Source organism: Lonchura striata, chromosome 25 (assembly GCF_046129695.1).
Source record: "Lonchura striata isolate bLonStr1 chromosome 25, bLonStr1.mat, whole genome shotgun sequence".
Classification (NCBI taxonomy): Eukaryota; Metazoa; Chordata; class Aves; order Passeriformes; family Estrildidae; genus Lonchura; species Lonchura striata.
Genome location: NC_134627.1, coordinates 1988115 through 2011684, shown reverse-complemented (window position 1 = coordinate 2011684; position 23570 = coordinate 1988115). Strand labels below are relative to the sequence as shown.

The following is a 23570-nucleotide window of genomic DNA, read 5'->3' as shown; positions in this document are numbered from 1 at the left end:
CAGTGACATGCTCAGGGCTGGCTTGTGCCAAGGTTGACACCAGCATCCACCTCGTGAGCACCACCAACCAGGACCACCTTGGACTCAGCTCCTTCCAAATTCACCCCCCCAGCCCCACCATCCTCAGACCCCAAATCTACTTCCTCAGACCCCAAATCTATTTCCCCAGCCCCAAATCTGCTGGTCAGTCCCAAATCTACCCCCAAATCCCTCCCAAGCCACAAATTCACTCCCCTCAGTCCCAATTCTGCCCAACCCTAAATCCAAGCCCTAATTCATCCTTCCAGCCCCAAATCCACCCCCAGCCCCAAATTGCTTTTCAGCCCCAAATCCACTCTCAAATCACCCTCAGTCCCAAATCCACAGTCACAGCCCCAAATCCTTATCCTCCATCTCCAAATCCAGTCCCAAATCTACCCCTAAATCTCCCCCAAAGCTACAAATCCACCCCCCTCATCCCCAGTTGTGCCACACCCCATATGCACCTTGTAGCCCCAAGTCTATCCCCAAATCCAACCTCACAGCCCCAATTCCTCATCCCCCGGTCCCAATTCCGCCCTAAATTCCCCCCAGCTGCAAATTCAAGCAAATTCTCAGACCTAAGTCCCCCCTCCCAGCCCCAAAATATACCTCCCAGCCCCAAACCCTCATCCCCCTGCGGCATCTCGCCCCTCCCAGCCCGCACATCCCGTGCGCCCCAAAAGCCAGACTCGTGTCGGCAGTAGCGAGTTTTATTCTCCAGTTTCTTCTCCCAGGAGCGGGGCGGGCTCAGAGGGCACAGTTCCCCTCTCCGTAGCGCCGGCATCTCATCACCTTCAGGTAGGTCTCCACCTTGTGCAGGTCCTTTTTGAAGCACGACAGCAGCCCGTAGTTCTTGACTAGCGCCTCCTCGCTGCGCAGGTGGAGCTCGAATTTCTCGTAGGTGAGTTTGAGCACCTGCGGACCCCGCGGGCTCCGCTCCTCCAGCTCCTGCGGGACAACGGGGACATTCCGCGAGGGCCGTCTCCCAGGGACAAAGCTCCTGCCGAGCCCTGGGACAGGTCAGGGGGATTCCCCCTCGCTCTTAAATGGGATTTCAGACGTGTTTTTGGGCGTGTTTGTGGCAGAACGCACCAGGCGGAGGTGGTGCCGCGGGGTGATGCTGCACTGAGTGTGCCAGTGACACACACGGGGCTGCGGGGAGGCAGGGGTGTCCCGGGGGCTTAAAATAAAGGCAGAATCACAGGGGCACTCTGCAGCCCGTCCAGCCAAAGGGATGAGGAACTGCATCTTCCCCCACCTTCCGAAAGCTCTGATCCAACCCCACATCTCCATCTGGAGATCTGTACTCAGGCACTCCCCCTGCTGTGCTCAGCATCAGAATGATTTTGGTGGAGTAAAAAGTGTCATAAATTGGTGAAAAAGGATTATTTGTGTCATTTCTGTATATGGCTTCCCAATGCCCAAACACACATAGAATGCAGAGCAACATCTGCAGTAGTCCTGATTCCTTTGCCTTCTTCCTCCAGCACAGAAGCTCTGAGTGTGCTCACAGATTCTGACTTGCAGAGCTGTTTAACTGCTAGAAGATGTAAATAATGGCCCAGATTCATTTCTCACAGCTACAGCTTCAGGGTGATGTTGGCAAATAAACTTATAGAATAAGCATAATTGAAGGGTGACCTGGCAGATAATGGGCAATTTAATTTAAAACAACAAACCCAAAATTAAGACCTTAAAAGGGGCTTTAAAAGAGAGGGAGACTGACAAGGGAGAATGGTTTTAAACTAAAAGAGGGGACATTCAGGTTAAGTCTCAGGAAGAAATTCTTCCCTTTGAGGTTGTCAGGCCCTGGCACAGGCGCCCAGAGCAGCTGTGTCTGTCCCTGGATCCCTGGAAGTGTCCAAGGCCAGGTTGGACAGAGCTTGGAGCAGCCTGGGACAGTGGAAGGTGTCCCTGCCACGGCAGGGGTGGCACTGGATGGGCTTTGAGGTCGTTTCCCACCCAAACCATTCTGGGATTCTCTGGGATCTTCCTTGGAGAGAATACCCTCCAGCTCTCAGCTTTGAGTGTTGTATTAATGGAAGAGAAAAACATCAGAGTGAGTTCTTCCCTGCACAAAAATGTGTTTATAAAATGTTGTGAGGTTTCAAACCTTGCAAAATTTGCCCATTTAAAAGTACTTTGCTTGGAGACATAACAAACATTGTGCTGTTGTTTGTCCCATTAATTTCAGCAACTGGGAATTCCTTGGTGCTGGGTTTGGAAAGATTTTGGATTGGAATGTTGTGATTCCGGGTGGAATCTGTTCCCTGAGGGGTGGTGGCAGTGCTGGTAACACCTGTCCTGTGTTCTTACCCACCTCAGTGATGGGACCTGTCATGATCTTGTGGGGGGTCATGATCTTGTTATCTAAAGGGAAGTAAAGTCCAAAGTCCCTGTGGAAGGCAGGGAGATTTCTCATGGTCTGTGGATCCCTGAGAGTGCCCCATGCCTGGGAGATCTCTGTTATTCCAAAGTCATGCTGGGACTTACCCTCATCAGAGCTTGGATCCCTTCTTCCAGGTCCTTTAGCTTTTCATACACCCTGTCTGAGGTGCCAAAAACCAAGTTGTTTGTGAACACCTTGCTCAGGTACTGCACTGGGGTCAGCCAGGACTGGATGAGAACCAGGGAAAACCGGAGAAGCTCCATGTCCTGAAATTGAGGCAGGAAAGGGACAAAGCTCAGTAGATGTTTGGTGGAGTGTCCTGCTCCCTCTGGAGCAGCCTGGAGTGACCCAGAGAGGGACACTGCTCCTGCAGCTCCAGTTTGCAGGCTGAGGGCACCACCCAGCTCCAGGTCCTGTGCAGACAGCAGTGCTCTCATGCTGGAGCTGGGAATATGATTTATAGTGTAACCCAGAAGATTCTGCAGTATTTAAACAGCAAAGAGAGAGGAGGGTGAAAACACCAAGGGTCTCACAGGTGGAAACCCTCTGATCCTGCAGTGGGGACTCTACAGACAGGTCTGTGCCTGCCCCAGGTCAGAACTCACCGATTTCTGCTGTGCATCCTCCTTCCCCGTGGGAGCAGGGATGGTTTCTGAGTAGCAGTAGGCTACCTGGGAGTTTTTGTTGGTGTGCCTTTGATCCTCTGGGATGTAGCTGCGTTCCTGTGGAGACATCCCAGATACACTCAGATCTGCTGCCCATGGACTGGAGAAGAGCACAGAGAATTCCTGAGCTGTTCTGCACCAGTCCTCTTTGCAAGGAATAAATGGGAGACTGGAGGTACCTCTGGACAGGGTGGAGAGCTGGGAAACAGGAGTTTGAGTGTTGGCACAACACCCTAAAGGTCTCCCTGTCCCTAGGGCAAGGTGCTGCTCTTCAGTAAGGACAGCAGATAACTCAGTGTCACCAGAGGGTTGTCACAAGGGTGGGCAGACACTGCTCCAGGCAAACTGCAGGAGGAGGAGGAGGAACAGAACACACCTGGGACAGGTTCTCCCAAGGAGGAGATGATCCCCAGGGACAGCCCGTGCCAAAGGGACAGCCTGTGCCAGCACCTGGGTAGCAGCAGACACTTGCGGGGTTTAAGCATGCAGACCCTCCCAGGGACAAAGGTGACCAACACAGAGAAATCCTTCAAAATATCTGTGCCACCTGCCAGCTACCCCTGTGCAGGGGGTCTGGACACAGGTGGAAATGGCCCCAAGAGGCATCAGGCATCAGAGAGTAGACAGAGCGGTGACAGTGTCCAGGCTGGTGGGACATAACCTGCCCTATCCTGTTAAGGTTCCTTCTCCTCCCTGAGAGCTTCCCAACAGCTGGGAATTGTCTGGGAAGTTCTACAGTCCTGGAGCCATCAAGGAAACACAAGAAGGTGCCCTCAAGCCACAGCACTCCACTCACAAACTCCTTGTAGGTCTCGGCAGCCAGGAGGTGAAGGTGCTGAGCCCTCAGCACAGCGTTGGCAAACAGGCTGGACAGGGGCATGGCCGGGAAGGTGGCAGCTGCCTGTGGCCACTGTAGTCCCACGGTGATCACAGCAATGGCCAGAGGAGAGACCCAGGACCCTGCAAAGTGGAGAGGAAGGTGTTGGGAGTCCTTGGGGACTGTGCTGAGGAGGAGGTGGCACCTGGGAATTTGTTTTCAGCCTGTTCTGCCCATGCTGGATCCACACTTACCTTCTGTGGTGCCTTGTTGGACAGTGGGTGGGCTCAGCCCTCCCTGAAATCGAGGGGGACTCTTCCACTGGACCTGCCCTTGGGGCTGAGGCTGCTCCCAGTGAGACCAGCAGTGTTTTCCTGGCTGGAATTGTGGTTGCTTCATGAAAACTAAGGGGTGTCCCTGTGGTTTTCCCTGACATACTCATGTTTTCCCCTAGGCCTTGTCCCTGCCCTTGTTGGGACAAGAGCTGGTGGCATCACCTGTGCTGTGACCAGCTGCTTTTGGTCCCTTTAAGATTTGGTGATCTTGGTCAAGCCTAAAAGTTTTCAGCCATGACATCCAACACAAGTGTCCACCTGTGCTCACACAGGTTTCAAAGCCCAGCTGAAACAAAGACCCTTAGGTGGAGGAATGCCCTGGAGCCTGTAGGACTTGGACATTATTGGACATCATTCTCATCCCTGTCTGAAATGTTGAATATGAGTTTTATTATCCATGCCAACATTTATGGTAATAGTAACTATTATAACTGGCTTGATCTTGTAGTTTAAGCTCACAACACTGTCCTTGCCCACTTTAGGTTAAAGATTAATTAGTAGATTAGAGTCAAGGTTTTCTTTTTCATGGATTTAGAAATAGCCATATTTTTATTTAGGAATGGCAAGGAGTGTGTGTAGCCCACAGAACCACAGAACCACCCCATCATCATCATAATCTCCTATCACCCTACACACCCAGCACTGTAAGTCCTTTAAAACTGAAATAAAATGTACCTGGAGCCATTTTTGCTGGTGAGTTGCTCAGGTGTGGCTTGGTTGGGAATGTTTCCTTCTTTCACCTGGTGAAGAAAACTGTGGAGCCCCCACTTATATAGCAAGGGGTCTGTTTAAAATGGATCTGTGTGTCCATGATCACAACAACAGCTTTGCACCTTCTCCCTGCATAAATACATAAGTGTTCACGGTGGTGCTACCTCATCACAGGCATTTTCACAGATGTGCAGCTTGAGGAGCTTTGTTTGTCTTGGGATGAGACCAGTGCTCTGTGATTTCACCATATTCTCCTGTTTATTGTAATTAAAAATTTCCTCATCACAGCAAGACCCAAATCAGATCGTGGTGGGATTGTTTGTGCCCTCCTCATGTTCCTGCCTGGCTCTGCAGCCTTGGCCCACAGGGCTGACTGGCCAGCTCAGGATATTTCTGGCTTAAAGCATGTGGCGATTGGCACCAGGAGAGGTTTAGGTTGGATATTAAGGAAAAGTTCTGCCTGAAAGGGGTGACCAGGGATTTAAAGCTCTGTGGATGTGGCACTTGGGGACAGGGGTTAGTGGTGGTCTTGGTGGTGCTGGAGGAATGGTTGGACTGATGATCTTAGAAACCTTTTCCAACCTAAAGGATTCCATAATTCTATGATGTTTTCCTCTCTATCTTTTGTGAGGATAGAGCTGGCTGGATGTTGTCAGATGAATCCTATTTCTGCCAAGGAATTAAAATTTCTCCCAAAATGTCAAAAGTCCAGCAAACACTTTTGCTGAGCTGGTTTGTCACAAGGGAGACAAGGAGCTGTCCTGCCATGGTGCTGGTTTGGATTCCAACCTGCCCACTGCAAATCCAGAGCTCTGGGAATTTCCTCAGCTGGACAAGACTGTGGGAAAACCTGGTCATGAGCATCTTTCTGCTCCTGCCTGAGATGCAAACATGAAATACTGTGAGATTAAGGAGAGGAAAAGGGGATAGGAGGGATGGGGAAGAGGAGATGGGGAAGGGAGCCAGAGAATCATGGAGTGGTGTGGGTTGGAAGAGACCTTAAAGCGCATCCAGTGCCACCCCTGCCATGGGCAGACATCTTCCACTGTCCCAGGGTGCTCCAAGTCCTGTCCAGCCTGGCCTTGAAGAGAGGACACAGCCCAGCCATCCCTGTTTTTGAGGAAAACAAGACAGAACGTGGATGGGCAGCTCCAGGGGGTATTTAATGGACTTTTACTCCACATAAAGCCCCCATCACTCCAAACCAGTCTGGTTTGGCCTTTGTCTGGTGTTCAGGGGCATCATGTGTCCGGGGGTGATTTGGCTCGCCCCGGCACGCCCCCGTTTGCTGTGTGTGGTTCTGGTTTCCAAGCAGCAGCATCACCCCCGGAGCCGCTGGAGCTGCGGGAGCAGAGAGAGGAGAGCTGCTCGATAAACATGAGGGAGAGCAGGGCTGTTCCGAGAAGCCCCCGGGTGTTGCTGCTGGAGACGCGGTGGTGTCACAGGGAAATGTCAGTCCTGGCAGCAGAGGGAACAGCGGGTCCTGCCGCTATCAGGTGTCCCGTCACCCCACGGCGGCAACATCTGGGCGTGTTTTTATGTTTTCCACTCCAGGTCGTGTTGAAATCCGTCAGGGCTGAGCGAGCCGCCGCTGCCCAGCCCAGCCCAGCCCCGGCTGACGCCGCTGTGAGCGCAGCGGCTCCGGGGGGGAGAGCGGAGCTGGATCCGCAGGATCGCGCAGGATCCCGCAGGGTCCGGCAGGAGGAGCCGGGCTGGCCGGGCTGGCCGGGCCGCCTCTGTCCCTCTGTCCCTCTGTCCCTCTGTCCCCGGGCTGGCCGGGCCGCCTCTGTCCCTCTGTCCCTCTGTCCCCGGGCTGGCCGGGCCGCCTCTGTCCCTCTGTCACTCTGTCCCTCTGTCCCTCTGTCCCCGGGCTGGCCGGGCCGCCTCTGTCCCTCTGTCACTCTGTCCCTCTGTCCCTCTGTCCCCGGGCTGGCCGGGCCGCCTCTGTCCCTCTGTCCCTCTGTCCCTCTGTCCCTCTGTCCCCGGGCTGGCCGCGCAGTCAATGAGGCAGAAGCGGCGCACGACGAGCGCCGGGCCGGGCAGAGCCGCGGTTGCATGAGCGGCTCCCAAACCTCAGCCGGGCCATTTTCCGTCTCTGCCATTCCTGCCTTCCCAACCCACAGCATCCCATCTAAGGCAGCGTCACACTCCATGATTTCCACATTCCTTGGAAAAGAAAAAAAACCCTGCATTCTCTTCAGGATGGCTCCGTGTCCACCCACCTTTCCCTGAGCTTTTAAACAAGTGGAACAGCTTTTCCTGGGTGTGCTCCCGAGGTCCTGGTGATCTCAGCCTGGGGAATCCTGACCGAGGAGCTGTTGCTGAGCCACAGCCCAGCTCTGCAGAATGTTTGGGGTGTGGGGGATTATCTCTCCGAACTCACTGCTCCAAGGAGAAATTCAGATTTCAGATTTATGAGGATTATTTACCAGAGCTGGAACTGCTGGGTTTCACTGAACTCCTGTGGGAAGATGAGGCTGCACCCCCAGGTTCAGCTCTCCAGGCAACCCTGCCTGTCTGCCTGAGCATCTTGATGAAAAACAGGGATTTTCCCTCCCTACTATTACCTGGGAGGGGGTTGTAGGCAGGTGAGGGTCGGTCTCTTCTTCCAAGGACAGGAGGATGCCTCAAACTGTGCCAGGGGAGGTTGAGGTTGGATACTGGGGAAAATTCCTGCCCAGGGCAGTGGTGGAGTCCCCATCCCTGGAAGGATTTAAAAGCTGTGTGGATGTGGCACTTGGGACAGGGGTTAGCGGTGGCCTTGGCAGTGCAGGTGGACACAATGATCCTACAGGGCTTTTCCAACCTGTGTGATTCCATGATTCAATGACAGAAATCAGGACAAAATACAGAGCCTGGGCTGCATAGACTGATATATTTATTAACATTAAATGTGTTTTAAACACAGACCACTCTGAATATAGAATGAAACAAACCCCCATCTCCAGGCTTCTTAGAAACTACTTCAAGCATTTCAAATAAACCAACAACACTACAGAAATATTTATTTACTTCTGGCATTTTAAAGGAGGCCAAAACCCTGGGCTAAGGGAGCAGCAGAGCAGGGCTGGGGTCACAAAAACTGCTTTTGACACAAGTGGTTTCTCACCAAGTGCAAACAGCAGATTTTTTTTTTTCTAATTCTAATTCTAATTCCAATTCTAATTCTAATTCTTTATATTTTTATATTCTGTTCAGTCACTTGAGTGAGTTGTTTACAGAGATTTGAGGAATCTGGAGCCTGGAAGGCCAGAAAAAAACTTCCATCTTCCATTTGGAAACTGAAAACAAGGAATGGAGGGGTGAGCTCTGCAAGTCCTAAAATCTTGGCAAACATGGAAACCAAGAACAGTCAGTTATTTTCTCTCCCTGTGAATGCTCCTTTTTTAATTAACCAATTTTATAAGTAAAATATGTTTAAATAACTTTTATATATATGTGGCAGAACTAATTTGGGGTAGTTTTATTTAACTAATAAAAATCAATTCCAAAATGCTGGTTTATATGCTGTTTAAACTGAATTCCAGTTTTCCACTGAGGTGCTTTACTGGTAAAGAACCATCCTGTTACTTCTATAAAATCTTTTTTGCTTAGAATTTTATCCTTCTCTGGCTGTTGTTGGGGTGCAAAGCAGTTGCAGGAGCTGCTTGGAGCCCAAAATGTCATGAAACACCAGGACACAGAGGCCTTGGGCTCTCTGAGAGGGGACAGTTTGAGCCACAATGTCTTTGTCACCCTCATCCAGCCAAGCCCCCATGCCCACTGTGCCCCCCCAGCCCTGGTTTGGGTGCCCAGCTGGCCCTGAGCCCACCACCGTCAGCTGTTGCTGCCATGCCAAGATAATTTAATTACAAATCCAGATGTTTTTTAGCTTCTCCTTCAAGACTAGATCTAGCTGAGAGTGGGGCTGCTGGTCCTGGGCCCTGTTCTCCTGCTTTGAATCCTGGTGATTCTCTCTGTCACATCCCAAGCTGAAGTTTTGGCACTGTTGAGGTCCCCACAGGTAACTTCACATCTGCTCTTGGTTTTCCATTCCTGCCTGCCCTCTGGGTGAAGTTTGAGGAGGTGAAATTTGGTTTCCAGCTAAGCTGGACACAAAAAGCTGCTCATTATTCCCAGGAAACCAGCACCAGGGTTATGGGACACCCCTGGAATGGGCATGGCAGGATGAAGCAGGATGAGGATTTACCCATTACCTTTATTAGGACTTCAAAAGCAGTTGGAGATTTTTGTCCCACAATTTATAATTTCCCAGATGTTCTGAGGTCACACAGGTTCCTCACCATGGGGAAGATCTTCTGACAGGGGCCAGCTCTTGCTTGGGGAGCAGCAAGCCTTTGGGCGAGACCCTTCCCCCCAGCTCTTCCATAGTCTTTGGAGAAAAGGAGGTGGTTTGGGGGGATCCTCCACCTCAGACCTCTGCCAGCTGGGCCTGTGGACACAGCCATGGCTTTTACAGCTGAAGAGTGGCCCAAAATCTGCTTCTCACCACAGCCACACGGTGCTGTTGGCAGTGTCCTTGCAGTGCCAGGTCCTGTCCTTCCCGGGGTGGTGGGGCCGGAGCAGAGCCCTCATTCCCAGTCCTTCCTTGGCACTGACCAGGCTGGAGCTCAGTGCTGGGTGTGGGGCTGCCCGGGCTGGGCGACCAGTTTGCTACTGGGGGATCACAGGTGGCTCCTAATTTCTACAGAGGCTTTAGGGGTCTGTCAGTGGGGTGGGGACAGTGGCAGTGGGGTGGGGCAGCCTCGGGGACACAGCCTGGACACGTGAGCAGCCCAGGGCAGCAGCTCCCAGCCCCGAGCTGGGCTGTGCAGTGTTGGCAGCCCGGGATCTGGACAGAGCCATGCTCCAGGGGATCCATCCCCACAGGGGCTGGCAGGGCCTGGTGGGGGGCACAGGACCCCTCACTCTTCTCCTGGGTGCTCCCCCACCGTCCACTTGGCCTTCACGTCCCGGAAAGGAGTGATGTCCTCGTAGGTGGCCATCTGCTCCACCTCCAGCCCCTGCAGCAACAAAAAGGAAGGTGGGACACGGCAGGAGGTTCCAGCCATGGCACAACCCTTGGGACATCCAGCTGGGGACCCTCCCAGGCTGTTCTCCATGAGCCTGGAGCAGCTTCTGACAGGGACAGAGGATGGGAATGGCTGGATGTTGGATGTTGGATGTTGGATGTTGGATGTTGGATGTTGGATGTGCACTAGATGCTTCCTGGGGCAGCTCAGCACAGCTGATGCATCATTTGGGGGGAAGGTGCCCTAATCCTCCTCCCAAGGAAGGGGCTACAAGGTGACCCCCAGCAGACCCCCAGCAGGGGCACAACCCCCTGTGTGAAGGCTCAGGTGATGTTAGGAAGGTCCTGCTATCAATGATTACCTCATAGGTGTGGTCCTCCTCTGGGCTCTTCTTGTCTTCACCCTATGGAGAGTCACAGGCTGGGGTCAGCACCCGCCAGGATCCCCTGTTCCCAGCCTTGGCCCCCCAGACCAGGTCCCACCACTTCCACAGGCACATCCACGCAGTCCCCACACAGAATTTGAGATGGGTATGTTCCCATTTCAGATATCCAGGTTCCCACCCACAACCCCAAACCCATCCCACACCCAGGACTGGCCTGCCTGGGATGCTCTGCAGGACACTGCTGTGAGCCCAGCTGGGGACATCCCCTCTGCTGGAGGCACTGTCACTTGCCTTATCTAGGAAGAGGAGGATGGGGATGCTGATGAAGATGACGAGCAGGATGGACTGGATGATGATGATGGCATCTTTCAGCGTGTTCCTGTTCTGGTACTGCCTGATGCTGCTGGTACCTGGGAGCAGCAGCACAGGGAGAGCCCCAGTCTCACCTCTGTGCCAGGCTGCAGGGGGAGGGATGAGCTCGCCATGGCCAGTGTGTCACCAAGGCGGGATGTGGGGACCAGGGTGACCTGTCCTCTGCATTGGGAGAGACCAAAGCACTGCAGCTGCCCCCAGGGCTGGCATCAGGGACCAGCTCTGGGATGGGACACCTTGTGCAGCACCCGGCAGTCACCAGGAGCAGGACAAATCTGATTTATTAGAGGACCATGTCCCTGTTTTTTGCAGGATGGCTATGTCAGGGCAGACCCAGGGAGGTTTTCCTGCTCCGTGGGGCTGGCAGTGAGGAACAGAACCTCTGGGGTACCATACAGGACCCACAGCTGGGTCAGAGAGGGTCCCACTGGCACAGGGAGAGGTGTGGGAGCACCATGTGGGGCTCATATGGAGGGGGAAATGGGAGAGGAGGAGAAAAAGCATCTCCTGGGGTGCAGGAGGACTGGGAGCTGCCACTCACCCATGACCTGGAGCTCTGTCCCACATGAGTGCAGCTTCTCCTTCTGCATCAGGCCCTTCCTGTCACACACGTAGATCCCGCTGTCCTTGGAGGTGGCCCTGACCAGGGTGAAGTTGATGGAGGTGTTTGTCCTCTCGATGCGGTAGCTGGCCGTGTTCTGATCCAGCCCAGAGATGTCATCCCTGTCCTTTGCTGTCTTGTACCACTGCATCGCCTGGGGCTCCTGGGAGTAGCAGATGAGGTAGATGGGCATGTTCCTCCTGACGGCCACGTACCGCATGTACTGGTACACCGGGGAGCACCTGCCACCTGCAGGGGACAGGGCTGTCACTGCAGCCACTCCCTTGGGAGCCCCCAGCACCTCCCAAACAGCTTCCCGTTTTCATGCTGCTTGTGAGCATCCAGCTTGGTTTTGCTGAATTATCCACATCGCAGACCCCAGGGAATGGTCCCAGCCCCGAGGCTGCAGCAGCTCCAGGAGTGTTCGGACACCTGTCCCAGGGATGCCCAGGGTGGGATTGCTGGGGTGTCTGGGCAGGGCCAGGGGTGGGACTGGATGATCCTTGGGTGTCCCTTCCAATCAGGATATTCTGTGATTCTATGAGATCTGAGGCCTCAGGTTTTAGCTTTTCTATTTTTCAGGTTCTGTGCTGCGTTAGTGTGCACTTCTGACCTTCACATGAGGGGATGGTGAGCTCTCTGCACAGTGCAGGGAGACAAAACAATTCCCTCTCTAGCTGGGGACCAGGGACAAATGATCCAAATCTCAGCCCAAGCGCACAAACAACATGGGCTGAAGAGAGAGAAACAAGAAGGACGGGACTGCATGGGCTAAAGCTGGAATTGGACAATGAACTCCAATATGCAAATGGACCCAAACTTACAAAAGTGAGAGACCCTGTGATCGGTGGGGAAATTTGTGACCATTTTGGTTCACCTGGGGTGTAACCCTGCCTGGACTCTTGTGCTGCCCAAGGTACATCCCTTGAGGCCTTCCAATAAATATCTACCTGTATTCTTCAGCTCCGTCTAGTCTCTGTTCTAGGTCAGCCTTCACAAGGCATCATAATGAAAACTCCAATTTTCTGTGGGGATACCTGTGCTCCAGTACTTCTGTCCTGCTCCCACCCCTCTATGTGCACATTTAGTTAATCCCAGCTCCAAAACTACAGCCTGTCAAATCCCAGCTGGTTTCTCTTTTGCTTCCACATTTTTTTTGCCTTTTGCTTTATTTTGTATTTTTTTGGCCATGTTTTAGTCCCAGAGTGGTGACTTTAGGAGCCTGTTTGGGTTGCAGAGGTCACCCTTAGGGCCCCACCAGCGGGAATGGCACAAGGACAATGGCACAAGTGCTGTGGCACAAGGCCAGTGCTGGCCCCAGATTTGGTCATGCAGAAAATGCAAAGGGAAAACCTGTGGGTGCTCAGAAAAGACAAAGCAGACCCAACTTTGCAGAGAGAGAGGAAGGAGCAGGATTGGGGATGAGCCATGGGGGATGTCACAGCCTGGGAATGGCCTTTGTGGGGGGAAAAGCCTGTGGGGGGTGGGACAGCAGCTCTGTGGGGCAGGAGGACGCTGGGGGACACGCGCAGGGGAGGAGCCCAGCAGGTCTGGGGGTACCTGTGCTGTTCCCGGTGCTGTTGTCTGCTGAGATCCCACCTGCAAGACAGGAGAAGGGCTGAGATCGTGGCCAGGAGCCCACCAGGATGTCCCCAGTGGGATGGATGTGCCCTGGCCCTTCCTGCCTACTCCATAGGGGATGGAGTTCTGAGGAGCAACAACAGAGCCCTGCTCAGAGGACCTGGGGCACTGAAGATTTGGGTACAAACCTTTCGATTTCCATCCTGTCTCCTGAAAGTTTTCCAGGTTGTTTTCTGGTTGATACCCCACCGAAACCTGCTCTCTATAATGTCTCCGAGGCTGGTGCCTCTCAGGAAGGCTCCAGATACTCCCAGCTCTGCATTCCCGCTCCCTGGACCAAGCAGAAACCCTTCCCTGCTGGAATTTCCTGGGCTTGGAGCCCTGTGGTGGCCAGGGGTGTTCCCAGATCCTGTAGCCACAAAGCCCCCTGGGCTGTGGGCTGGTGCTGTGGGACCTGCAGTGCAGGAAGCAGGGGAGGTGGGGACCCCCCCAGCACCCACGGGTGCCCTGCACACAGCTCCAGTGCTGCTGGGCCTTGTTCCTCTTGCTGCAGCTGGGCAGGAAGCCCCAGCCCTGTTTACTGCCCCGCTTGAGTGCCCAGTTCCCTCCTCTCGATGGAGAGTCACCAGACCCTGTGGAGGAGCAGGCACAGAGGTGGGGCTGCAGCACCTCCCTGCAGGGCAGCTGCAAACCTCCCCATCCCCAGACGGAGAAGAAGGAACAGAAAAAGAAGAAAGGTTCAGTTCCCCAGCCTGAGCTCTGTGCCACCTCCTGCAGACGCCCAGCCTGCAGGGACCTCCTGCCTTGGGCAGGGGCTGCTTTCATTGCCCCAGAGCCCCTTCCAGGTCCCTGCTGCCCTGTTCACATTCAGCATCGACACCTCCGCAGGCAAATCCTCCCTTCCAGCCCCATTCCATTTTGTTCCAGGATGAGATGCCCTTTGTCCTGGCTGGGCACTGGCTGTGTGCCTGGCACAGCTTTGTGCCAAGGCTTTGCTCCCCAGGTCCTGTTGGTATTTCCAAAGGAAGACCAGGCTGGGCCCAACCTGAAAGCCCTCACACCCCTCCGAGTCAGGGGTTCCACTGCAGCCACAAGTGGGCTGAACTTCCTCTGTCCTCCCCCAAAATCATCATGAGAGCCAAATTCAAACCCTGCAGCCTTGAATCCATGCTGGACTTGTGTGGCACCAGAGGAGCCCTTTAAATGCCCTTTGTCCCATGGGCACACATTTCCCTCTGAGGTGGGATCTGCTGCAGGTTCTTGTAGCTGTCCCTGCACCAGGCAAGAGGAGCTGGGAAGGGACAGGAGCCATGCCCTGGCTTTTGCTGCTGCTTCTCTAAGGGGATCAGCGCAGGGATGTGCACACAGACTCCATATATCACCCCAAAAGCCTTTTTCCTCCCATTTCTCCTCTGCTCCTGGGCACTGAACCCTACAGAGCAGAGGCCATAGCCTTGGCGATGTGCCAGCCTCATTCCCAAGCCTCTGAGAGTAATAAATGGCTAATAAACCTCAACGACACTTCTTTCCTGCCACCTGCAGCCCCAGCCAGGCTGGCTCTGCACCCGCTCGGCCAAAGCCACCTGCCTGCCCCAGGGTGTTCTGTCTGCACACCCCAAGGGAAGCAGAACCCAAACCCAAGGCAGGCACCAGGCTCTGAGTCCTGTGTGCCCTCCTGGGCTCCCTAAGAGGCTCCCAGCACAGAGCAGGACTGAGAGAGACCAGCACAAAACTTAAAATTATTGCTCTGAGAGGCAGAGGTGGGGTGAGCCCCCAAGCAGGGGACACAGCCCAGGCCATTGTCCTGGCTCCTTGCTCTGAAGTGCAAACCCCATTTGGTGCCTACCTGTGAGCAGAGCCAGCAGCCAGAGGGTCACCAGGAGCAGCCAGAGCCTCGTGCCCAGACCAGCCATACCTCAGTGCCCAGGGCAGGAAAACATCCAGCCTGTGCTTCTGCAGAAACAGCGGCTGCTCCCACCACCCTGGCCCCAGTACCTAAAAATGGCAACGCTGCTGCTCTGTGCTCGGCCCCTTTCCTGCTCATGTAAATCCTCCCCGCGGGGGACTTTCCCTCGGGGCTGGTTTTGAATGCGGCGCAGACGCTGGGGCTGCCGTGCCTGTGAGCCCCGGGTCCCTGGGCATTGTTCACTCTCCTGTCCCTGGGCTTCGTCCATCCTCCTGTCCCTGGGAATTGTCCATCCTCCTGTCCCTGGGCTTCATCCACCCTCCTGTCCCTGGGCTTCATCCACCCTCCTGTCCCTGGGCATTGTCCATCCTCCTGTCCCTGGGCTTCATCCACCATCCTGTCCCTGGGCTTCATCCATCCTCCTGTCCCTGGGCTTCATCCATCCTCCTGTCCCTGGGCATTGTCCATCCTCCTGTCCCTGGGCATTGTCCATCCTCCTGTCCCTGGGCTTCATCCATCCTCCTGTCCCTGGGCATTGTCCATCCTCCTGTCCCTGGGAATTGTCCATCCTCCTGTCCCTGGGCTTCATCCATCCTCCTGTTCCTGGGCATTGTCCATCTCTGTGTCCCTGGGCACTGTCCATCTCTAAGTCCTGGGCATTGTCCACCCTGGTGTCCCCCACTGGCTCCCTGTGCCAATATTCCCTGGAAGTGGTCAGGACTGGACCTGCAGCAGAGCTGGGGATGAGCTCATCTGCAAAGCAGGAGGTGCCAAACATGGCTGAGCACGAGATGAGCCCAGGGAATGGGATTGGTGCTGCCTGGCCACATCTCTGGGGGACAGGATGGGGGTGACCCCCAGGGGTTCCCCCCAGCTCCACAGATTCCCCCAGAGTGTTTGGTCCTGAAGGGAATAGGCAGGGACTGATGGTGGCCCAGAAGCCAAGAGTTGCAGTGGGAATGGGATAAGAATAGGGGATGTTTGTGGGGTTGCTTGTTGTGGGATGCAGTGGGATCGGTCCCTCAGCTCCCACCCCTACATTCCAGGGGGTCCAGAAATTCAAAATCATAGAAGCATGAGTCAATCACAAAATCATCATGGTTTGCAAAGACCTTTGGATCATCAGCTCAGCAGCAGCACCATGACCACCACTAACCCTTGCCCTCAAGTGCCACATCCACACATTTTTGGAGCACTTCCAGAGAGAAGATGAGATGGGGAAATGGCCAAAACAAGGAGTCACTTGGGTACCAGCCATGCCCACCCCTTCTCTGCTTCCAAGATCCTTCTCCAAGGAACCTTTGAGACAGCCAGGCCCCAGGGAAGCACAGTGAGGCCCCCAAGGTGAGCTCTGGTGCAGGGCACTTTCCCCCAGGCTCTGCCCCCCTGGTTGTTGCTCGTTAGCAGCTGTGGGTGAGCACTGAAGTGTAACTCCAGTGAAAAACACCTTTGGGTACTTCTGCCAGTCGTGTTGGTCCCTAGAGCCTGGTGCCACTGCCCGGGGCCTCCCCAGACCTTCATCTTCTGCAAACTGGGTGGGTTTTTTGCCTGTTCTGAGCATCTGATGGGTGCTGGGAACCAGCCCCAGCCTCACTTTGCATGCAAAGGGACAGGAAGCAAGAGAAATAAAGTTTTCCAGAGAAACAGTGGCTCCATGAGGGAATGATGGGAGAGGTGCCTTCGCTTGGTTCTGTATATAGGGGCATTGCTGCCAATTCCCTGCTGCCATCACCCCTGGGTCTGGATGGAAAAGCAGAGCCTGGCCCTGATATCCCAGCAGGGCAAAGGGAAAGGGATGCCCACATGCTTGGCAGGCATTGGAGGGGTTTTTCTGGGGCTCTGGAGGTGCAGATGGAAGCTGGGGTGCTGGAGGTGCCTGGGAAAGACCTGTGAAAACCAGGAGTGGGGCACAAACTGAATAGGGTTTGCAGTGCCAGTGGCCAAATCAGCCCCTGTGCTGCCCGAGGGCTCCTTGGCACCCTTGAAAGGCACTGAGGGGCTCGGTGTCCCCTGGAGACCCTTGTGCTTGCAGCGACCACGACGTGGGGTGTAGGGGAACCTGGTGGCCCCACGGGGAGGGTCCCATGTCCCCGTGCCTCTTTCCCTGGGCCACTCTGGCTCCCAGAGCAGAGCCACTGCGGGCAGCAGCACCTTCCACACCTTCCCCAGCCCCTCCCTGCTCAGCGGGGTTTGGGTTTCGCCGTGCCCAGCCCCGGGACGAGCTGTTCCTTTCCAGCGGCAGCGAGAACAGCGGCCGAGCCGGGCCGGGGCCCCGGGGACGACAGCGGGGCCCGGGGCGGCTCCTCTCGCTGACGCAGACCCTCCCTCACCCACCCGTGTCCTCTCCCGGCGATGCTCGCCTGCTCCCTCGTGGGTGCTGGGGTGGGGTTGGAGCCTGTGTGGATTGAACCTCCTCCCAACCCTCCTCTGTCCTTGGTGGAGCCCACAGCAGCGTCTCCTGTGGCTCCCGGCAGCGGCAGGCACCGAGGACTCCAGGGGATGGGATCAGGAGCAGGGCAGAAGCTCTGGGAGCGCGCTGGAGGTCCCAGGGGACAGCCCTGGGGGCTTCTGTGCAGGATGAGACCCCCAGATCCTCCTGAGGTTGGCAGGTCCGAGGCTGAGCACAGGGAGCCAAGGGAGGGGGTGTTCATCCCTCCTGGCACAGGAAAAACATTCCTCGCCCAAGAAACCCCAACACACTTGCTACTGTAATAACAGAATCATTTACTGTTGTTTATTGTAAGAAATGTACAAAGAAAAACGGCTTTAGCTCACACAAACCCTGCTCTGGGGCATTTCCCACCCCCGACGACACAAACGTAGAAGCAGCATCGATTGTGAACCACGGTCCGGGCAGGGACTGCCATGCCAGGGGTGCTTCCCACGGAAACGCCGGGACAGCAGCTCCGGCTCCTGCTGCAGGGAGCATCGGCATGGAAATGAGGGCACACGGCCACGGGACAAGCCCAGTGTCCCCGGCTCTGCCACCCGGCTGGCAGCTCATGGGCCCAAGCCAAGCTCAGCACCGCTCCTGGCCGGCCTGGCCGTGGGGCACCTGTGATGGCAGTGCCCAAAGCAGCCCGGGAAGAGAAGAGAATCATCAGAGTACAAAAAGACAGAGCCTTTGGCTTCAGGAACGGCCTTGTTTGAACTGGAAGAGGTTTTGGTTCATGTTTGTTTTGATCTCAAGAGGGTTTTTTTCCCTTTTGAAAGCAGAAGGTGGTCAGAGGTGAACTCAGGGCCTTTTGCCCATTTTTCACAGAATCACAGAATAGTTTGGGTTGGAAGGACCTCAAAGCCCACTCAGTGCCACCCCTGCCATGGGCAGGGACACCTTTCACTATCCCAGGGTGCTCCAAGCCCTGTCCAACCTGGCCTTGGACACTTCCAGGGCTGGGGCAGCCACAGCTGTGCCCAGGCCATTTTCCTTGATTTACTTTCCTTTTGCTCACCTGTGTGAAGAACAGCAAATCCCTTTTCCCCCTGGAAAAATGCTCCTCTGCCTGGAGATTTCCTGGTGAGGACCTGCCTGGCCCATCCAGAATGTGCTACTGGGCCTCTCTGCAGCCCCAGTCTAGGGGAGGATGTCTGCATGAGGATTTTGGGATTCACACCCCAGTGGGATCATTTATTACATGCAGCCACCTGGGGTTTGGGTGGGATTTAGGGCACACCTAAAGCAGTTCATGGAAAGGATCATTCAAACATCTGCTCCGATCCCTGGGCATGCATCTCATTAATTAACACTAATGAAGAGGACATTTGGATTTCCAACCTAGATCACTCCAGTGGATTGGTTCCTCTTGCAACACGGATAGAAAAAATCCTGGAGAGTTTTGTCCTTAGGACCAGGGATTCTTGGAGGATGTTTTCCAAATTCTACTTTTGCCCACTGCTTTCCTGCCACAAAACCTGGATGGAAATGGGAAAACTAAGTAAAACCTGACTATAAATAGTGTTTACATTCAGTCTATAGAGACCTGAATGATTTCTGCTTTCAATGCATATTCAGAGACCTTGAAAACATGATATTTAACCCTGAGAACAAATCTGCAGATGCTTTGCTTTGGCTTTGCTAACCAATTTTTAAGACATAATTGCACTTTCTCTTGTATGTAACAAAAAATAATCATCAAGCTTATTCAGAAGTTCAAAAGAAAGGTGCTACTTTAAGACTTTGGAGATTTTTGTTCACAAAACCTTCTGTTTTCTGTAATTATTCTTAATATTATTTCACTTGGCTCAACTGGTTGCCTGGCTGCACTCTGGAAGAATAAAATACAGGAAAATCTCTTAATTGTGAAATAACATTAATAAATAATTACTTTAAGTGAAAGGACAACCATACTCTTCTGTTCACGCCTGAAAACCATCGTTACCGTGATGAGATTATTTCAAAACTAACTGGTTTCTCTTTCACCGACAACAGATTTCACATTTGAGTTCTCATAAGAAAAAGAATTTAACTCTTTGCAAGTGCAGTGGGCGGTAAAACCCAGGATCAGGAGGAGATCCTGTTTTGAAATTCAAGGTGGTTTCTTGAAATATCTGAAATTAGCTCAGTATCTAAGATCTAGAGATCTGTGCATGGAAGAGCTTTGAACAGGAGATACAAATGAAGTCTCTTCAGGCTGGGTCAGAGGTGGAATCTCCTTGTGTTACACCAGCGACTCTTTCACCACGTGTTCCTTACCCCACGCCTGTGCTTCCTCAGGAGCATCCTGGGGTGTCTCTGAGCTGGGAATGGGCTTGAGGCCCAAGGCAGGGGCAGTCTCCACATCTGTCCCACTGTTCCCATAGATCTCCTGCATTTTGGTGGCTATCAGCCCTTCCTTCTCGGGCGCGTCCTCGCCCAGGGTGTCCTGGCTGTGCCTGTACATGTAGGACGCCTGCTTCACCGAGCGCCTCAGGAGGTACCTCCGGAAAGCCCTCTGGATCTTGGTAGCACACACCTCCTCGTGTTTCCTCTTCAGGGTGGTGGTGATGGGTTCATAGGAAACCTTCGAGGGGTTGGCAGCCATGAACTTCTCCTCCATGGTGGCCTTCAGGGCATCCATCTCTCCCGAGTCTCCCAGCACTTCCTTAGTCAGGGCAAAGAGGATGTCCAGGCAGTGGATTTTGTCCCCAGCAACCATTGGTAGATCCATGGTGATGAGTTTGATCTTGTTGGGCTTGGGAACTCTGAGTGGCTCCTGCAAGGTGTCCACAAAGTCAGACAAGGTGCTGTAGGCAATGAACTGGGTGGCGTCTGGGTCAAACTTCTCCCAAGTTTCATAAAACATTTCAAAATCATCTTCACAGAGGGGCTCGCTGCTCTCCTCCGTGGCCACGCTGAAATTCTCCAGGATGATGGCGATGTACATGTTCACCACGATGAGGAAGGAGATGATGATGTAGCTGCAGAAGAAGAAGATGCCGATGGCGGGGTTCCCACAGTCTCCTTTCACCGAACTCCCGGGGTTCTCCAGCTCGGGGTCGCAGTCCGGGGGGCCGCTGTTGAGGATGGGGTTGAGGAGCCCATCCCACCCCGCCGACGTGGTGATCTGGAAGAGGCAGATGATGCTGTTCCCAAAGGTTTCGAAGTTGAAGATGTCATCAATGCCTGACTCCTTCTTGACGTAGGCGAAGTTGGACATGCCGAAGATGGAGTAGATGAACATGACGAGGAAGAGCAGGAGGCCGATGTTGAACAGGGCGGGCAGGGACATCATCAGGGCAAAGAGGAGCGTCCGGATGCCTTTGGCTCCCCGGATCAGCCGCAGCACGCGGCCGATCCTCGCCAGCCGGATGACCCTGAAGAGGGTGGGGGACACAAAGTACTTCTCGATGATGTCTGAGAGGACGATACCTGCAGAGGAATGAAGGACAGATGGGTTTGCTGTGCCACCAGTGGGAGGCGAAGGGGAGCTGCTCGGCTCCATCTGGGCAGACACCTCGATGGGTCCTCCAGTGACAGGTAAAACATTAAAAAATAACCTCTGAGCACAGACCCAAGAGATAAAATCTGGCTGCTCTGTTTCAGAGAAGGAGAACACCAAGGGAAATAAAACCAAGGAGTGTGGCAGCAGCTCTCTGGCCACAGAGAGAAACAGACCTTTCCCAGGCATTGTTCTGGGAAAGGCTGTGAGAAGATCAGAGAAAAGAATAAGAAATAATTCTTGCTTTCACTTGCTGCACCTGGTATTGTGAACATGTGGGACGTGTTATGGAGATTTGTTTACCACAAGGATGGTTTCTTAACTAGCCAATGGTGATAGTGTTTGAATTAGAGGACCAATTAAGTCCAACTGTATCATAACTATCTATAATAACAATAAGATTCTTAAAATAAAGATTATTACTAATCAACCTTCTGTGAATAATAGTCTATACTAATTACTACCCACCTGGGGGCAAGTTACAACGATAAAGGAGGAGCAGAGATATCCCCAGCCCCTCACCCAGCCTAGTGGCCTGGAGTGGCCTCACATCTGTCATGTCCTGGGTCCTGCTGGCTTGGCCCTGCTCAAAGGATGGGTGCAAGTGGGGTCCAGTGACACCTGGTGGGTGTGGATTGGTGAGACCACTTCCACTCTTCATTGTCCTGTGGGATCCCTGAGGGACTGGTGGGAGCAGCAGGACTCACCTAGGATGGAGAGGATAACTACCACGAAGTCGAAGATATTCCAGCCCACAGTGAAGAAGTAGTGGCGCAGGGCGAACATCTTGAGCACGCACTCCCCGGTGAAGATGACGATGAAGACCAGGTTTATCTTGTAGAGGACAGAGGTTTTGAGCTCGCTCTGGTCATCTGTTTCCACCATCATGGTCACCATGTTCAGGCAAATCAGGATCATGATGGTGATGTCAAACACTTGTTTGGTAACAAAGTCAAACACCTTCCCTTGGAATTTGTTCTGCAATGAGGGACACAAGGGTGATGATGGAGCACCAGAGAAGAGGTGAGAACACAGAACAAACACAACAAAACAAAAACACAACAGAAAGAGAACAAGGAACCATATTTACAAGTATGGGAAACCTCTTACAGCCCTAGAAGTTATGGGGGGAGGATTCCCAGTGCCTCTCAGGATGGAGCACACCTGGGAATGCCACAGCCAGGAGAATCGGGCACAGGACACAGCCACTTGCTAATTACACCCACAGCTAATAGGGCACAAATGAACACATGGGAAGGACCTCCCTTCTGCAGGGCTACAAAACTCAAATGACAACTGAGAATGTTTTGGCTGCACCAGAGTCCCTTCTGGGGGCTTGAAAGATGAGCTTTCCCTGAGCCAAACTCCCTTCCAGAGAGGAGCTGGGAACCCAACTAGGAAAAATCCCAAATTCCTGCAAAAGAAACCCCATTACTGCCATTGCTAGCAGACCAAGGGCTAAAGGGCAGACCCAAAGGAGGTGGCCTGATGTCAACCTATTCTGAAGCCCCAGCTCTTGGCTAGGTCCTGTCTGAAGAGTAACAATGGGGCAAATAGTCTTCCCTGGACCCTTCTCATTCCCTCTGGGACAGCTGGTGGCTTGAAGAGTTCCCTGCATGCTCCACTCCGGGAGGATGAGCCCAACATACCGCTGGCCTGGGGATGGGCTTCTGGGGTTTCTTGGAGCCCAGCTTCTTCATGGCGTTGTAGTATTTCTTCTGCTCTTCTGTCATGAAGATGTCTTTGCCTCCAAAGTATAAAGGGAATCACTGCTGTTAGTCTCAGGAATTCTCTTCCCACCAAGTGTCTGGCCATGTCCCTTCCCACCAACTGTCTCCAGCCCCTCAGAGATCCTGCTGGGAGCGAGGTGTCCTCTCTGTGTCCTGCAGACCCTGCTCAGCACCACCAGTGTGCGTGGCCCTGCCCAACCTCCTCCCCTGCTCCGGGCTGGCAGTCCTGAGCTACTGGCTTGGAAGGAGAAGTTGAGTCTCAACCTTGTGCATGGGAAAATGATCCCAGGGTAGGAAAAGAAAATAAAAGTGATGGCCCAGGCAAGAGACAACACAGCCTCCGTTTGCTTCCTCCCTCTGCACCTGTAAATTAAGGCCTCTGTAACTGCTATGACCAGGACACAAAGCTCCACGTGCCTTTTGCCCAGTGCAGGAAGCCACTAATGGATGAGAATCCTGGATCCATCCTAGTCCCGCATGGTGGCCCTGGTCCCATCACCCCACTGCTGTGCTGGCCCCCTCCAGCCCAGGACAGCACCTCAGGAGCCAGGAAATACTCATCTTTTTCTTCTGCTGGTTGAAGTTGTCGATGATGACGCCTATGAAGAGGTTCAGAGTGAAGAAGGCACCAAAGATGATGAAGATGACGAAGTAGATGTACATGTAGAGGTTGATCTCATACTGTGGCTGCTCTTCAATCTGGCCAGGAGACACAGGAAATGTGAGACTGACCCTGTCCCAAAAAGGTGTCCCCAAGCCCTCAGACAAGGGCTTGTGGTGTTTGGAAAGAGCCAGGGCGTGCCTGCTCCGAAACTTTTGACTGTGTGTTCCCAGCGGGAGCAGCCAAGGGAAGGGACATCCATGTGACACTGACTGAGGGACAAGGACATACTGCCCCCTGATCCCACAGCATGGGCTGGGGACTGGGAAACGATGTTCTTTGCAGTGATATTAGTGAACAAATTTGTTTCCTTCCCAATAATCAGCACTACAAGGGCTGAAAAATTTCTGAGAGGAGAAAGGAAAAGTGAATTAATTTGTCACACCAGCACAGCTGGGTGACAGATACTACAACCCTGGACAATGCTCCTCATCCCAAGGACCATCCCTTAATCCTGCTCTGTGTT

The 23570-nt window shown here is 53.7% G+C and overlaps 3 protein-coding genes across 3 annotated transcripts in view; all 3 read right to left on the bottom strand.

Annotated features, from left to right (window-relative positions):
• Positions 1-768: 768 nt before the first annotated feature.
• Positions 769-4912, bottom strand: LOC110479562 (somatotropin). Its single transcript, XM_021546944.2, has 5 exons — positions 4903-4912; positions 3872-4035; positions 3016-3132; positions 2515-2676; positions 769-969 (listed from the first exon to the last, which is right to left on the bottom strand). The coding sequence occupies exons 1-5, from the start codon at positions 4910-4912 to the stop codon at positions 769-771; spliced, it is 654 nt and encodes a 217-aa protein (XP_021402619.2).
• Positions 4913-9842: 4930 nt separating this feature from the next.
• On the bottom strand, positions 9843-14876 carry CD79B (CD79b molecule). Its single transcript, XM_031507058.2, has 6 exons — positions 14736-14876; positions 12869-12907; positions 11249-11557; positions 10627-10745; positions 10312-10353; positions 9843-9941 (listed from the first exon to the last, which is right to left on the bottom strand). The coding sequence occupies exons 1-6, from the start codon at positions 14800-14802 to the stop codon at positions 9843-9845; spliced, it is 675 nt and encodes a 224-aa protein (XP_031362918.1). The 5' UTR covers positions 14803-14876.
• Positions 14877-18909: 4033 nt separating this feature from the next.
• Positions 18910-23570, bottom strand: part of SCN4A (sodium voltage-gated channel alpha subunit 4) — a 43511-nt gene continuing 38850 nt past the window's right edge. The window contains exons 23-26 of the mRNA XM_021546946.2: positions 23005-23142; positions 22363-22467; positions 21421-21691; positions 18910-20643 (exon numbers count right to left, since the gene is read on the bottom strand). Coding sequence (XP_021402621.1) covers positions 19454-20643; positions 21421-21691; positions 22363-22467; positions 23005-23142 — 1704 coding nt within the window. The 3' untranslated portion in view covers positions 18910-19453. The remainder of the gene's footprint in view (positions 20644-21420; positions 21692-22362; positions 22468-23004; positions 23143-23570) is intronic.

Excerpts from the sequence above, each read along its gene's own strand:
- LOC110479562 (XM_021546944.2), bottom strand. Across the intron at positions 3,133-3,871 it reads CCGAGACCTACAAGGAGTTT|GAACGCAGCTACATCCCAGA; the intron begins GTGAGTGGAGTG and ends ATGTCTCCACAG. Across the intron at positions 970-2,514 it reads GGATCCAAGCTCTGATGAGG|GAGCTGGAGGAGCGGAGCCC; the intron begins GTAAGTCCCAGC and ends GTTGTCCCGCAG.
- CD79B (XM_031507058.2), bottom strand. The coding sequence starts at position 14,802 with ATGGCTGGTCTGGGCACGAGGCTCTGGCTGCTCCTGGTGACCCTCTGG. Across the intron at positions 10,354-10,626 it reads TCCTCCTCTTCCTAGATAAG|GGTGAAGACAAGAAGAGCCC; the intron begins GCAAGTGACAGT and ends GACTCTCCATAG. Across the intron at positions 9,942-10,311 it reads AGGAGGACCACACCTATGAG|GGGCTGGAGGTGGAGCAGAT; the intron begins GTAATCATTGAT and ends TTGTTGCTGCAG.